General features: G+C 40.1%; 1 protein-coding gene across 1 annotated transcript; it reads right to left on the bottom strand.

The window, feature by feature from the left end:
• Positions 1-240: 240 nt before the first annotated feature.
• On the bottom strand, positions 241-15070 carry HENMT1 (HEN methyltransferase 1). Its single transcript, XM_054981850.1, has 7 exons — positions 14778-15070; positions 12811-12935; positions 8037-8149; positions 5575-5709; positions 4652-4834; positions 2756-2930; positions 241-1369 (listed from the first exon to the last, which is right to left on the bottom strand). The coding sequence occupies exons 2-7, from the start codon at positions 12925-12927 to the stop codon at positions 923-925; spliced, it is 1170 nt and encodes a 389-aa protein (XP_054837825.1). The 5' UTR covers positions 12928-12935; positions 14778-15070; the 3' UTR covers positions 241-922.
• Between the last annotated feature and the right edge of the window lie 1382 nt (positions 15071-16452).

Here is a 16452-nt window from a genome sequence, read left to right as displayed (position 1 = left end):
GCCCTGTTGCATGGGGGACTTCATTTCCCCCGTATCCCCTTCCCAATACTACTTCCTCTCTGATGCTAGAACCTTTAACTCCTTAAATTATCCCCCAATAATAAACACCAGTACTCCCTCCCTTAAACTGGGATGAAAGTATACATACATGTTCTACAGGGAAGAATGCCACCTCCTGGTAGAAAATGATAGCACAGGATTAGGTTTTACTTCTGTATTTTTAAAAACTTTTATCTCCTGTTTCAGACAAATGTTTTTCCAACACAGAAAAATCCATGTGTAAAGAAAACTTCACTGGTACAAAGAAAGGACATGATCATTGTTATTTGCCACGTATACTTATATATGAGAGCAGAATATGAGCCCTTGCACAAAACAGAATGTGCCTTTAACTATAGTCAGCATGAAGGAAACCACCCTCTGCATATGCAGGATAAGCAACAGTTTGGTTCATAGTTTCAACAGAAAGTAATAGCCCTCAACAGAATAGACTATATGACCAAGTTTTGTAACTGCGAATGTACACAGGAGGGTTGGTCTTAGTTTGATGGAGGTCATGTTCCTCATAGGTTTGTGTGTGAGAAATGAGCCTCACTCAATACCTTTTCTAAACAAATTATTCTATTGGGTAGTAGTAAACCACAGGAAGGTACTATCAAAACACACTCCTGTTGTATTATTTAAAGTGCTGCACAACATCTTATTCACAGCAAATATCTTATTCTGCTGTTACCAGACATTTACACTGAAAGCTTGTACAGCTTTTAGACTGGGGCAGGGGAGAGCGTTAACACACCACAAGATGTTCCATTATTCACACTAAATTAGGAGGCTATTTGAAATTCTAGCCCATGGTAAAGTAGTCACAAAACATGTTTCAGGTATTAATTCAGTTTAGGCGCATAATCAGTGCCTGATTTCTTCACTGTTCACTCGCAGGAAGCAGTTGCTCATTCTCCCACTCTTCATTTTCACACTCTATGTCAATCAGCAGCGCAGATGCATCACTGCTCAGTGCAACTTTACCAGTGATGAGTTTGCTTAGTGTTTCAACAGTGCCACAAAGTTGTTTCACTTTGGGAAAAGAAAAGATTTTTGCCAGAGGTATATAGACAGTCTGTCCATTAAGGAATGGTTCTGTATCTGGATTGTCAGCTTCAGCTAATGCAGGACTTGCTACACATCTCAAGAAACAAGATCTCAGACATGGATGGTCTGTTTCAACGCTATCGCACACTTTTTTGGATTTAGATTTTCTATTTTCCAGTAATCTTCTTGCAATTGTTTCTGATGTCCGCACAACTTCATTGACCACTGCAGTCTGTAAATACTTCTCATCTTTAAGGCTTGGATATACTGCTTTGAAAATCTTTTTCATGAAAAAAAAATTACATATACATAGTACTTCAAAGAGCCAAAACTCTTCACGTACAGAGAAATTACATTTGTGTACAATATTTTGCAGTACAGAACTACAGATCGGATAGTTTCAAATCAAGTTTATTACAAGCTTTCAGAATACCACTATCAAGTTAAGAGAGCCAACTGCTTTTTAACAAAAAACACAAATCAAAGAATTCACCTTTCTGGCCCCTGCAGAGTATGGTCTATAAGCCTATAGTTTTCTGACCAAAGGAACGCCACTATTTATCATCTTGCTGCCAATTTTGATTGGAGGGGGGAATCAGAAACCAGCCTTATTCAGATACTTGTATCCTACTTTTCACCCCAATGGGGATCCAGTGACTTACAACATTCTCACCTTCATTTTATTCCCACAACCACCACACTGTGAGGTATGTTAGGATGAGAGAGGGCCATTGGCAAAAGGTCACCAAGCAAACTTCCAAATCTGAATGTCCCAGGTATTAAGCTAATGCTTAAGAGTAATGTGACCAAGACTTCATGCAATGCCTCGAACATTTAGTAGTAGATGTAACAGTTATTAGAGCCATAGTTACAGTTATGAGAGCCAGTGTGGTGTAATGGTTAGAACCATGGAGTCAAGCAAGTTTGCCTTCATACTTAGGGAGAACACTATTTGCCCAGTAACTATTACCAGCCCTTGCTTCCTGTGGAGATTTTTTACATTTGTGGCAAGAAGATAAGGCAAGAAGAAAGGATTTTTTAATAGACATGTGCCAGAGTTTCTGTACAATTTAGAAAAGAGATCCTATTTGGAGTTATGAAAATTAAGTTGCCTAAAAATAAGCAATGTATTATAGATATGGATATATCTTCTAAAATTGTGAAAAATATAAATATTTAAAGACATTTCTAATATAACCTTTCAGATTGTATAACGGTTCTACTGAATTTTAAATCAGTATTTTATGGTTATAGCAATACATTAGTGTTCAGTTTTTATTTAAGAAGCAAAAAATAGATAGAACATTTAAATCACTGATTTATATCCACCTCGGGGGAGAGAATTCAAATCAATCCACCCTGTGGCCAATATTTTAGATGACCAAAATAAAATGTACAAATTATTCTTAAACACTGGCTGTCATTTTAAATCCCTAAATACCTCTCAATGCCATTGGTTTATCTACCGTAAATGCATTTATTTAGAAGTAATGTCCAACTGAAATCAATAGAAACTTCCTGGTAATTTTTTTTAACACCAAGTTGCCAGTCAGCCATAAGGTCCTCTGATATCAAAAAGGCATATTCGCAAGGTTTTTATTTCTAGTATTTTATAGCAATCCTACTGAATTCATTCCTCATTACGTTATGCAGAAAATACACTTACAGTTTTATAAACATGTTCACTGCATTTCTCAACTGCCTCAGGTTCTCCATTCTTTTGATACTTTCTCACAAATACACCTATTTGTGTACAAAATCCAACATCTTTTCCAGGTGGTGGGGCTCCTAATCCAGTGAACTCTACGGTATAATCGTAGCGAGCAGCAGCAGCAAGAGCCCTATGTTTTTGAGAAAACATTGAAGAATCAAAATAATAAAGACCTTCCTTCCCAACGTTGCCTGTATTGATGAAACAGTTGAGGGCAGGGTGGCAGCAGTCAGCTGGAAAAAAATACTGCCTCATCATCTATATAGGCAGGGCAACTGAGAAAGCACCAAGGGACCAATTTCCATGCATTACTGCAGTTAGGAATTTATTTACTTCATTTATATCCTGCCTTTCCCTGCAATGGGGACCCAAACAGGTTTACATCGTTCTCCTCTCTTCCATTTTATCCTCACAACCACTCGGTGATGCAGGTTAGGCTGAGTGTGTGTGACTGGTCCAATGTTAGGAGGCAAAGCTTCCACTCCTGATTCTGAGCCCCCATGTCTGGAAAAGGAAAGTGCAACAAAATATCCCCAGCCCTCAGGCTTCCTGGAAACTGGAGGCAGCTCCCTTCTTTTGACTACAAGGGTAGTAATATTTGTACAATGCAATCCTAAACAGAGTTACACCTCTCTATGCCTACTGACATCAATGGACTCTGCTTAGGATTGCACTGTTAAGAATTATGAGAGCGAGCCAGAGCTATGCAGGCCTCCAGAGCACACAGTCCCCACCTACCTGAAACCCACCCCACAAGAAATCCAAGAGCAGGAAGCTGCCTGAGATCTCTAAGACCTGCACAATGCTGCATGACTGATTTGTTATTGTCAGCCAGAGCGGTCAAGAAAAAGGCAAGGCTTTGGGAAGTCAACTAGGGAGAGTAAGACAAGATCAACTATGGAATGACATCTTATAAGGTCTGTGCTGCATTACAATATCTGTAGTGAATCAGAATTTATCACACTATCAAAATGTAGGGCAACACCTCATATTAATCAGTCACAGCAATTTCTAAAAAACCTGTTACTGCTTTTTACTAGGGTTGGCTACTTGAGTGGTCAAAAAACATTTGATCAGTGGACTGGCCAAGTATTTTTAAAGTATTCACTTTATTAAATATTAAGAGCTCTTCTCTAAGCCTTCTAGGACCCCAGTCTTTTGTATATACAGATTGCAGACTGATGTGGCATCTGCCCTGTAAAAGAATGAGAACTTTCTTCTAAAAATGTTAACTTTTTAACTACAAATGACCATAATGAAGGAAAGCCAAAAGAAACTTAATCAGCAGATGTAATACTACAAATAACAATTTTGGCAAGTTCTAATTAAACAATTACTAAAAGCTTTTATAATTGATACCCAAATTATGTTTCATTCATGCCCAAGAGTTTTTTGTGTATGTGCGTGTGCGTGCGTGCGCCCCTCTCTCTCTCTCTCTCTGAAACAAACATGAAAGAGACACTAGTTGAGGGAGAGAAAGCGAATAAAGGTGCAAGGAAGCTTGGGAATATGAGAGCGAGACTTATGCTAGACACATGGACAAATGGGGGCTGGCAAGAGCCAAAGAACCAGAGCAAGGAAGAGGGGAGTGCAAGAATAGCTGGTAGCTCAGAGAAGTTTTGCTTTGTTCAGGCAGGAGGTCAGCAGCCACCACTCCTGCCCTTGGTAACAAATGACACTATCGTGAAAAAGATGTTGCCACCTACAAAAAGCTTTACTGGCTTGAGGAATTATTTTGCCTCCGGTCAAATCAGGCATTACTTGACATATTTTAACTGGTCAATTGAACAATGCATCAGCCCCAGTTTTTGGAAGCCAGAAACCTTATCAAATCTTGTATAATAAACTCACCATTTCTGAAATTGTGCTTGATCCCATTCAAATTTATGGTCTGGATGTCTGAATAATGTTACAGTTGGAAGCAAAGGATTAAATTCTGAGTTTGGTGTGCTAATTACAATCATGGCTGGAGACATAAAACCAAACACCACCTCTGGAAATTTCTCCAACTCTTTTGCTTCCAGGTGTTCTATTCTGAAAGTATAAGTTTACAAACAATTTTGAGATCCAACCAGACCTTTTCACCTTCCTGACCAACTAAGTACATCTTTACTAATGCAATGAAACCACACAGCAGTAGCTATTTTGAGCTGGAGTAAAAAACTTTCTAAGTGTATGAAACTACTTAAAACATGATCTATATACAGAGTAACGTCTACTCCAACCAATGGCACACGTTAGCCAAGGATCTGCTCAGCCCTGCAGCTTAGATCCTTTCACTGGAGTGCTGATGAGTGAGTTTATACTGTGTTTTTAAAGGTCAGTACTGCACTCTGATGGGCAGCAGCTCTTAGACATCACCTACTATCTGCGCCTTTTAATTTGAGATGCCAAGTTTTTGCATACAGAGCAGATACTCAGCCCCTTAGCATCAGCATGCACTCAGCTTCTTCTACCCATATTCTCCTTGAACTATAAACCGTCCATCTTGCTGTAATCTACTTTTCACAATCCACATCTCTGTATTCTTTGCCATTATGGATACTGCCTTCACTAAACAGCAAAAATGTGAATCAGGTTGGTAGAATCTAACCCACCTATCTACATCTACAATGTTGTAAAATATACCCTAAGAAGTTATAATGTTCATTATTTAAGAGCAGAAGCTTAGAGTCAAGAGAAAGAGGTTCTCGATATAGGTTACGAAAAGCCCTTTTTAATGGCATGGAGTGTTTAAAACCTGGGGTTAGCATCTTTTTCAGTAGAATACTCACAATTCAATACATGTTACCATGTCAAAGCCCAGCATACAGGGATCTTTCTGAGCAACTGAACCCTGGTGAAGGATAACAGTCAGTGGTCTTTCAGTTGGCTGAAGATAGTCACCAGGAAGGGGATATAGCACATGCCTAAAAACAAACCACAAATGTATAAAATGGAAGGATGTCTGAGACAATAACTTTTACCAATTCAATGATCAAGAAAACGTCGTGATGCAACATCCCCCCATGCATCAGTAATGAGTCGGTGTTTGCACAGGGGACTACCTTTACCTTGTTAAATAATACTTACATGAGTCAGATATGCATGTACTACACACCCTTAACACTTACTAGGGGTTTCCACTCCAAATTTTTTTTCTTTTTCCCCTTTTTATATGTTTTTAGCTTTTATCTTCTCTTTTTATTTTCTTAATCTGTATGTTTTTAAATTCTTTAATAAAAATAAAATTATTTTTTAAAAAAACACTAGTGGTTTTCCACACAGGTTTTTTCCATCAGTTCTGGCCCCACAATGCTCTGATTTACCCCCCAAGTTCTGTATGCGTTTTTTTGCCTTCCGTTTTCATTTCACATTTTTTGAGAGAGACAGACAGACAGACAGACAGACAGACAGACAGACAGACACAGACAGACAGACAGACAGGGCTTTTTAGGCTACTTTTACCCTGATCTTTTTCAGGGAGCTCATTTTGAGCCTATTTTTTGGACATGGACATTCATCATTATTGAACTACTACTCGCTTTTCTTCCCTTTACCCCCTTTTCCTAGTTTAGTTTTCATCTATTTAAATTTTATATTGGTAGATCGATTTACTGTTGTAATAATAATTGTAGCAGATTATCCAAATTCCCAGCTTTCATTTTTAAAAAAAGTCTGTGGCCCCTTCCCTTGAGAAGACAGAAGGAAAAGGGAAGGGCCTAAAGATTTACTTTTTTAAATTTGCAAATGTTATATTGAGAGGTCGACCTAACATTATAATAATAGGTGCAGCAGATTCTCTGAATTTCCAGCTTGTTTAAAATGTAATTCTCTATCCCCTTCCATTGCAGAGATATGCCTTTTTTCTTATATCTTCAAGCTGCATTTTACCTTTAGATCCTGATGCCCTCCCTTGCACATCCCATAGTTGGGATATAAAGGCTCAGGGATCTCTATTCCTACACATGTCTGAAGAAGGGAGCTCTAACTCTTGAAAGCTTACACTCTTGTTGGTTTCTAAGGTACCACTGGTCTCAAAAATCCTGCTATTCTACTGCAGACCAACATGGCTACCCACCTAAATTCTGATTAAGAGTAAAGAACTTGGAAGAAAGGGAGTCTGGCCATTATATAGACTTGATAAGGAATAACCAAGTGATTTTTGATGACAACATAGTGATATTAAACAAAAAAATTCATTATCTTTAGATTAAGAGTTTTTTAAATTTAAAATTACATAAAGGTGCAATACTCTGGGCTCTCACAAAATTCAGAGCTCTACAGAAGAGAGGTATACATATTTCGTAGCTTATATTAAGTTCAATTGTCTAAAGAATGTCAGAGTCCTAAAAAACTCTGCACTGAAGCTTTCACTTACAAGAAGTTAAAGCAGCTTCCACTAGCACTGACAAACAATTTAGTCTCCTGGGTGTATAGAGTCTCTAGAATATCATTATCACCTTGATTTATATTGCACCTTTCTTCTCAAAGGGGACCCAAAGCAACTTATATTGCTTTCCTCCATTTTATCCTCACAACAACCCTGTGAGATAGGTTAGCCTGAAAGTGGGTGATTGGCCCATGGTCACCCAGCAAACTTCTGTGGCAGAGTGAGGATTCGAATGTGGGTCTCCCAGATCCAAGGCTGAAACTCTAACAACTACACCACGCTGGGTCCTACAATAGACTGTTCAATTGCCCAGAACACAAGTATTGAACAAATCTTTCCAAAATACCTAAACAGTTCTAACAGCTGCTTACAGCATCTTTAAGTGAAACAGAAGCAAAAATAGAACAAAACATTAGGATGCGAAAGGATCTTAGCCAAAATGCAAAACGATCTTAGCCAAAATGCCAAGGAGCACCCACTCTCAATGGAAGTTAACAATGTCTTAGTAACAAAATACTTTAGCACATGGTGCTATATTCTGAGCGATTAACCCTAGCAGATAGTCAAGACAAGAGTCAACAATGGACTATTTAAAATTTATCAGCTGGGTTAGTTGAACAAGGATTTTCATAATTTAAAACAAAGGCTTAAAATGGCTATAAAAATACAGATTGAGAAGAAGTGAATAACAACAAATCCTGTTGACCGCCCCCCTTCCATACACACAGACTTCAGCCAACTTCTCAACTTTTAGAATTGTACTATCATGAAACTTTAGGAATGCTTCCTGGTTCAACTGGAAAGAAATTAAGTTACTTGGATATAAAGCACTAATTTTACAAAAAAAAAAAAATTCCTCCTTACATTTTTTCCTTCATCACATCCTCACTGATATCTAATCCAACAAGCATTTCAATGCAGTTGCAGAATTTCAATATCCACAACAGCCTACAGTCCGCACATCCCAAGTCTGCCACCTGTAAATTAGAATTTGAGGCGGTGCTTACTAGTGTTATATTTAAAACTGGTGTGAACTGCAGGTCATTATATTTTGAGATAACAGTTTTATAAAGTAGCAATCAAACAATATCTTAACTCAGGGCTTGTCTAATGTGCAAAGGTGCCAAGATGAAAACCAATAAATGCATGGCTGCTCCTCCCACTCTAAAAATACACCTAGAGACTTGTACTAATACAATAAAAACCTGGGTTGCTGTTGTTCTAGCTTTAGCACTCTAAAGAGAAGCACTTCTCACTATAGTTCATAGCTATCCAACTAGGCCACTATTGGTACATCACTGTACTGGCCACCTGCCTTCTTTGCCCATTCCCTCTGATATACAACATTACATATACCTAGGTAAGCCTATTTACCAAGTAACACTCTCCCCTAAAGGAAGCAGAGAGATAAATTAATGGTTCTATACAGATTAATATAGAAGAATTCACAATAATACATTTCTCCATCTTTTTTTTAAAGGACAACCTACAGGGTGCAGACAAGGCAGGTGACATACATCAGCAGAATGCATGAAGAAAAAGAATGTATTACCTGGGACTCCCTTCCCAGTTGTATGATGTCTTCTCCAACTCCATATTGGTTAGATTCATTGTGGCAGCCATTTCAGGAGCTAGCAGTGCTATACTTTAGAGAAGGTAAGGCCAAAGCTCTCCTCGGGCTGTGCTAATGAGTGGCCATAACTCTGAGCGGGAGACTGATTCACTTATGGGACAGCTGGATGCCTACCCATTGTCACAGGAGTTTGCACCCACTTAGACCTATCAATGTAATCTCATCTGCAAGGACAAGTCTTCCTGAGCATCAAAACTGATTACTCAAGCTGGGCTTGCTTACTTGTGCTGACCCTGTCTGGATGTCTCCAATTAACCTGTTACAGGCATGGGTGAAGCCTGCACCCTTCCAGCCCTTTTTGCACCCTGCCAACTCTTTTTGTCCGCACTGCCTAGAGGCAATCACTTTTTGTTACCTTTCTGGGAAATCCCCTTTCTAGCTCATTCAAATTCAGGGAATATACCAATCACATCCGGGGCTCAACCTGAATTCCTGGACGTTACAATTATTTTTTTATATATTCTCCTATACCTATTGCTGTTCAGCGAGCCAAAGGCAGGCAGCCTAATCCCCTCTGCTGGCTCAGAGGCTGCCCACTCCACTCTTCTCTTCTGAAACCAGCCAGCCTTTTCCTTGGGACCTTCGGAAGCCCTGCCTGAGGACCTCATCGCTTGATCTCTGGACCATCAAAGCACACAACGTCCTTCACCCACCTCAGCAGAGGACAGGTAAACTTCTCTATTAACAACTCTCCTCTAGAAATTCTCCTTTCTCCCTTCTTTAAAACTCTCTCTCTCTCTCTCTCTCTCTCTCTCTCTCTCTCTCTCTCTCTCTCTCTCTCTCTCTCTCTTGTGGCCATTACCAGGTGCAGAATTCCCTCTCAGCCTGGTTTTCTTTTACTTTCTTTCATCTCATGTAACTCTTCATATGCATGTCCCTCTGAGTACTTTTCAATTCCTGTACCCCTATATTTCCCTCATTAAATTCTGAGCCTTGCTTTAGAAAAGATCTGGTTGTTTTGTGGTTACTGGTACCCTGTTAGAGGCACTTTGAGTTTGCTGGCCCACTATACAAGTAAAAGATCCCTAAATCGCATGTTCTGCTCCCCTTAATTGGCAAGGGTGTCAGTTTTCCAAGCTAGCCAGGCTGTGGAAATGGGAAGAAGTTTCCCCCTGACACTGAGAGCCAAGCTACAAGTGATGCCTTACAAAGGTTGGACACTTGTCAGTTTACCTCAAGTTTTGATGGGAAATGTAGGTGTCCGGGTTTTACAGCTTGGCTCTCCATTAAGATATTAATTTCATTTACAAGCATTTACAACCAATCATGTGTATCATACAGACAGACATTTCCCATTCTTTGTACAATTTATACTCTTGAAACCTCTCATGAACACACGAACAATAGAGAACACCACACCCTGTTCATTAGGTGAAGGTTCTACAGGGTATTCTGTTTTGTCCTAAGGCCGAGCAAGACTTCCACAATATGCCTCTCGACGATTTAATGGTCATGCAATGACCAGAAATCTCTCTTGAAATCAACGACACTAGGAAATCCTAGACCCCGACGTGTTATCTTCTTTAATGTTTATTCTTTGGACAAGGCTTATACTCCATGGGCTGGAAAGATGGTAAACACGTTCCAGTAACTAGATACTCCGTTTTCTCTTTAAATGCAGATGTCTTGGACCCTTTCTGCAAGGAGATAAGCCAGTGAGAGTCCTAACTGCAGCCGGCTAAGCGGCAGCTTACGTCAGGACAACTTCCTCAGGGACCGGTGGCTAAATGAAATTAACAAAGAGCACATCATAACAAAAATTTACAATAAAATTATTTATAAACAACCTTGTCTCATTGTGCATAACAGATAGCAAGCTCAAATAACTTACCCTGGTGCTAATTCATACTGGTAAACCCACGGAGTGACGCCGTGGAGAAGCCCACATGTCCCCCCAAGTGTGGTTAATTTCTATATATAGACACTTCATTTAAGCAAACCAAACAATTTAAAGAGCAGTGACACACATTTCTTCACATTTATTCCAAAAAGCATTGAAATGACAGTTCAGTGTTTAAACCATCAGGTTTTAGAGATTTCAAAGAAAAAATCCACTCTGCCTCTCGTTTCAGAAGCTCTCTATTAGTGTTAATAGAAGCGGCTGACCGTGCCACAAAAAGCACAGCTACTCTGATGTCCATTACTGAGTGATGCGCTTCCAGAAAATGTCCTGTCAAGGGTGCTTCCATAACCTCATTTCTTATCCTTGAGATGTGCTCCAAAATCCTCACTTTTAAAGGTCTTATTGTGTTGCCGACATAGCTTTTTACATGGGCAAATTAAAAGATACACAACCGCCGGAGTTTGGCAAGTAGCAAAGTGATTAATATAGATCTTCCTCTGTTTGCCTGGTATTTCTAGTTCCCTGCCTTCAACCATCAGCAGGCAGAGAGTACAATGCCCGCATTTAAAGTTGCCTTTAGCATCATCTATTTTAGGGGTCTGTATGATACACATGATTGGTTGTAAATGCTTGTAAATGAAATTAATATAGTAATTGTATTATTGGTACAAAATCCTTGCATTGACTCTTTCACAAATTGTTTAAGAGTGGTTTAGAGATTGGTTCATTAATTGGTGTGTGATGTCCGGGTGGTTTCCACATTGTTGATACTGACTGTATACTGGATGTCAAGCCTGTTTTGACGCTGGCTCTCCATTACAGCTGGAAGACCAGGATGCCTACATTTCCCATCAAAACTTGAGGGAAGCTGACAAGTGCCCAACCTGCGTCAGGCGTAGCTTGGCTCCAAGTTTAATTCCTTCAAATTGGTTGCAGTTCTGGGTAATTGTTCCAAACCCAAGTTAGAAAGTTCACGTCTTAAGGAAACACATGAAAAGGAGCACATGTGGTAACAAAAATGTCTAGGCTGCAGCTTAGCTTCTGCTGACAGAACATCAGCACAAGATCATTACATTGTTAAGCTGATGTTTCTAGAATCAAGGCCTTTCCATTCCACCCGTTTCTGTGCAACATCTGTTGTACACCATCTGCATCATCCCATGGCAGTGCTTTTGTGGTAAGGATGTTGTAATTGCTAAGCACAATCTGGGAAAATCAGATATTTATCTCAGATATGGGACTTATTACTTAGATCATAGGCAGCCAGCCTATGATCTACCTATTTATTTTTGTCTAATTGGGGAAATACTGAATTTCACCACCAATCTTCACATCTGATCTTCACATGAGACTTTGCTTATGGGAGCTGTTTGCACTCTAGCTACCAGGTAGTATTACCGAATTCATCTTTCACTGACCCTAAAAAAAATGTGTAATTTATATTTATTAACTTAAGGACACATTTTTCGTTTGCTCTCTTACCATGGGCCATGTTTCCTTTAGTCCTGAAGTGACACTGTATTTACAAAAGAAATGCCTTTAGCGCAAACTGAATATCCAGCACCATCAAATCCAATTAAGTGTGCAAAGCACACTAAGTGCACAAAACATCTCCACTCTATTTTAAGATAAGTTGGAGACTTGGTTCCCCTTCCCACTAGGGCCTAAAAGAATTCCCCCCTCCACTTCTGTTTGTATTGACCATACAGTCTGATTAAGAGTTCTGGAGAACCCAGAAGTTTGCTCACTACTTCAGAACCTTTTGGTTGGTCTTAATAAAAAGCATTACATGACTTTTGCTATTGGAATTTCTCATTAGCTGCGTAACTGCTACAAAGAACATGGTTTTTGCATGGTTCCAAAGACAGCCACTGGGCCTCAACAGCAACAGTACTTAATTCACATCTCAGGTATTTTAAAGCAACATACAATCTTTAAGCGGATGAGTGACCAGAAATCTCTCTCAAGCTTGCTGATGTGCAAAAATTGTTTTTTTGTTTAAGCAAATTACACACACACTGCTTAAGTTCTTTACAGGCTGTCGTGTTGTTCCTCATTATACAATACCTATAAAAACAGCAGCAAGGCTGTGCTTCTAAGGAATGAGGATCTTGAAGTTGTTGAACTATAAACAAGTATTTTTCAAAGAAACACATACTGACCTTTTTAGGTTTATGTTTACTCACTAACTGTTTAATGAACTCGTAGCGTTGCTTGCACAATGATGGCGTGAATTTAACTGTTCCTGCAAGTTCATCCTTTTTCAGCTTTTCATCCATAGTCAGTGCTAAAATCATATAGAATAGTAATGTTTCTTAAATGCTATGCTCACAGCAAATGCTCTTCAGATTGCCATTTCTTACGCTTACTTGTAATGCAAACTTTGCAAGAAGCAAGATTTGAAACAAGTGAGAAGTTCAAGCAACTACAGCAGCCACGTGGACAAACTAACATTTAGTACTTATTAGCATATTTTGTTGACTTTTCTCTCTCCTTCGCTGAAGTGGTATGCAATATTGTCATCTTATTATGACTATATACACCGAAGCTGTTTGTATTGTATTAGTAGTAGTACATTTTAGACCCAAGAAAGATTACTACAATAATCTTGAAACATTTGTATACATAATAGGAATACTATTAGAAAGGTATATCCCTGCATGTTCCAAGGCAAGACTTACTTGGAAGTAAGCTACTCTAAAACCAATAGACATTTAAGAGTTAGATATAAACATAAATTTATCTTTTATTAGGACCCTTAATTCTAAATAGACTCCACGTGCACCAGATAAGCACTTTTTAAAACAGAATGGAGGCTTTCCACCAGGCTGCTACAAAGACTGTAGGCAGGTTTAAGTAGCATGAACTATAAAATTACCCACCCCCCAAAAGCATTTTGACTGGCTTACTGATAACAGAAGCTTAAGGAAACTGTTTCATTAAGATGATCTCTTTGAGCTACATAAAAAAGAAATTTATTACATTCAGTTTATTCAATTTCTGTTCTATATTAACAGAAAGATTTTTTGTTCCCTCTCTGATTTTAATCCTACTTTCTCAGCAAGCTCAAGCAGCATATTTGCCCTCCTCCACCTCCTTTTAAAATCACAGCAACCCAGTAAGACAGAAATAAGTGACCCCTCCCAAGTGTGCATCATGGCTGGATCAACTGTCTATTCACTACCCTGCATTGGCCTTGATTTGTTGCACAAGCTTAGAAAAACAGTGCTTCCTACTCAGCTGCAGCGAAAATGCTATACATATCTACACTGGGGGTACAAGAGACCAGTGAACCAATTCATGCCACATGTCATGCTCACCACATTAAGAGCTCTCCCTCTTCTTCTTCTCCCCAGCCATAAAATTAGAACTCTTCCTCCTTCATCTTCAGACACCCCCTCCCTGGGCTCCCCGACCCATAGAATCCAAAATCACTATGCAGGGCCTGCCAAAAGATTTCTGGAGGTCTCCCAGAACTACAACTGATCTCCAGGCCATAGAAATCAGTTTCCTTGGAGAAAGTGGCTGCTTTGGAGGGCAGACTCTACTCTACTGAGGTCCCTCCCCTCCCTCTCCAGGATGCACCCCCCCCCCCCAATCTCCAGGAATTCCCAACATGGAGCTGGCAACCCGGAGCTCCAAGCCACTATACAGAGGACAGGAGTGCTTTTCCCGCAGGGACGCGCCCCCTCACTACCCTAAGCAGTTTGTCAGATATCCTTCGAGGTACAGAAGGCTTTTTAAAACAGCATCAACAAGCTTTTCCAATTACTCTTTAAATTTGACTTATTTTTAACCTAATTGATTTGTAGCAATTTTCAAGCATATGAGAACAGTTAGAATAAACTGCGTACGTTGTACTTCTTAAAAGAGTTGTGGCGTAGCTTCATTGTACTAGCATAAACCATTTTTAAAAATCCATAGAATCACGTACTGATGCCCTAATATATATACATTTTAAAGACCTCCCCCCCCCCCCGCATTATTTAATCTTCTAACCCCTGCTAACTCAGGAATTTGCTTTCCCACCCCCACCCCTCTTAACTGTTGACCTCTTTCCTCCCACCCGAAGCTTTTACTTCCTCACACTCGCACCTTGGGCCTTTGCTTATTTCTCTCTTTCTCTCACCTATATCCTGACGCTGGGTGGGAGCGTCCCTCCACCTCCGACAAAGCTGTAGCTATTGTCCGTCTTCCCCAGTTCCGCCCTGCCGCCTGCCCGCGACCATTGAGCGCTGAAGCCGTAGGCCGTTCGCTTCTCCTCCGCCGCCAAGGTCCTGGCAGCAAAAATTTATTCTGCCGCTATCGCTACACCACCTGCGTTGCTCGCCCGTCGCCTCCAAGCCAAAGGAGTAAGAGGCTCGCCTTTCTCCTACCAGTACGAAGGAGGCACCAAACTGAGCTGCTGAGAGCTCACCCGGAAACCACGCCACCCACCCCTAGAGTTCTATGGAGCCCACTCGCGAGAAAGAACGCTCTTTAGCGGAACCACTCCCGAACTGCAGCAATTTCCCCACTTTCCACTCTCCCAACCGCCTATTCGCCTAGATTTGGGGGGGGGGGGGGGGAGATGCGCCTTGTTGTGCTAGCTACACGTGCGCACCTGCTGATACCCACCTTTTTCCCTTTGAAAGTGGCGTCAGTAAAACAGTTACTTCTGGGACTGATTTGCTTTAGCTCAAGTTGCTTTAGAGTATTTTGGAGCTCCGATATGGTATATCGGTTGGGATGTCGGACTAGAGTTTCAGAATTCCCTAACCAAATCCTTTTATCTTCCACAAAGCACTCTGTGTTGACCCTGGGCTGGTCACATTTTCTCTCCGCCTAATTACTTCAGAGGGTTGTTATGAGGAAAAAATGAGAGCCGTGAAGCTTGGTGCTGGATGTTGCTCTGGTCTAGTACCTTGCAGCGTCGTCTCTGGGTAACCCAAGCCTTATTCTATTGCCAACTATGATTGCCAACCTCCAGGTGGTGGCTGGAGAAATGGCTGCCTTTGAAGGTGAAGTCTATGGCTTTTAACCCAGGTGAGGCCCCTCCCCTCTAAACCACATCCTTCCCAGGTGTCACTTCCAAAATCTGGAATTTCCCAACCTGTAACTGACAACCTTAATTTTGACTATGTTCAAGTCCCAATTGCATCTGCAATTTTTAAGTAAACTGGGATCAAGCCAGTCGAAGTGGGTGTATTAAGCTCCCTTCAGTTTGATTAGCCCTTAGAATGAGTTAGCATATATTACAAAAATTAAGTTCTAATATTGTATATATCCATCTCCTGAAAATTAGTTCCCATTGAGGAAACTTCTACAGTCATTAAGAAACATTAACACTATTTTGTCACAAACTCTGGCTCCAATGATGGACAGCAGACAGACCTGTTCCTGAACAACAATCTCAAAACAGTACATTGTCCCAGACGATTATCTCTGTGGTAACAGTACACTAGGGCTTTATTGTAATTATATTTATGAAGGTGGGTGGGGAGAAATAGAGTACCACAGAAGCGGCAAAGATGCATAACAATCTAAGTAAATAGACTGTATATCTGCTCCCTCAAAAAAAAAGTGCAACTCTCGAAATTGATGGACAAATGAAATTATGAGAAACAAAACAGATTTCTAACAGTACAACATCAGCTACTTGAAGACAATGTTTGGTAGAAGTGTACGATACAATTTTTTAAAAATTACAATTAAAAATTAAGCATCTGGAACTAATTTTCATATGACCTTGCTGCTACGGCCAACTTTTTAAAAGGAAGTAGATCAATACAGGGAGGATAGATTTATAGAGGGTCTCCATGAAA

This window comes from Eublepharis macularius, chromosome 5, assembly GCF_028583425.1.
Source record: "Eublepharis macularius isolate TG4126 chromosome 5, MPM_Emac_v1.0, whole genome shotgun sequence".
In the NCBI taxonomy this organism is placed as follows: domain Eukaryota; kingdom Metazoa; phylum Chordata; class Lepidosauria; order Squamata; family Eublepharidae; genus Eublepharis; species Eublepharis macularius.
This window is presented reverse-complemented; position numbering and strand designations above follow the sequence as displayed.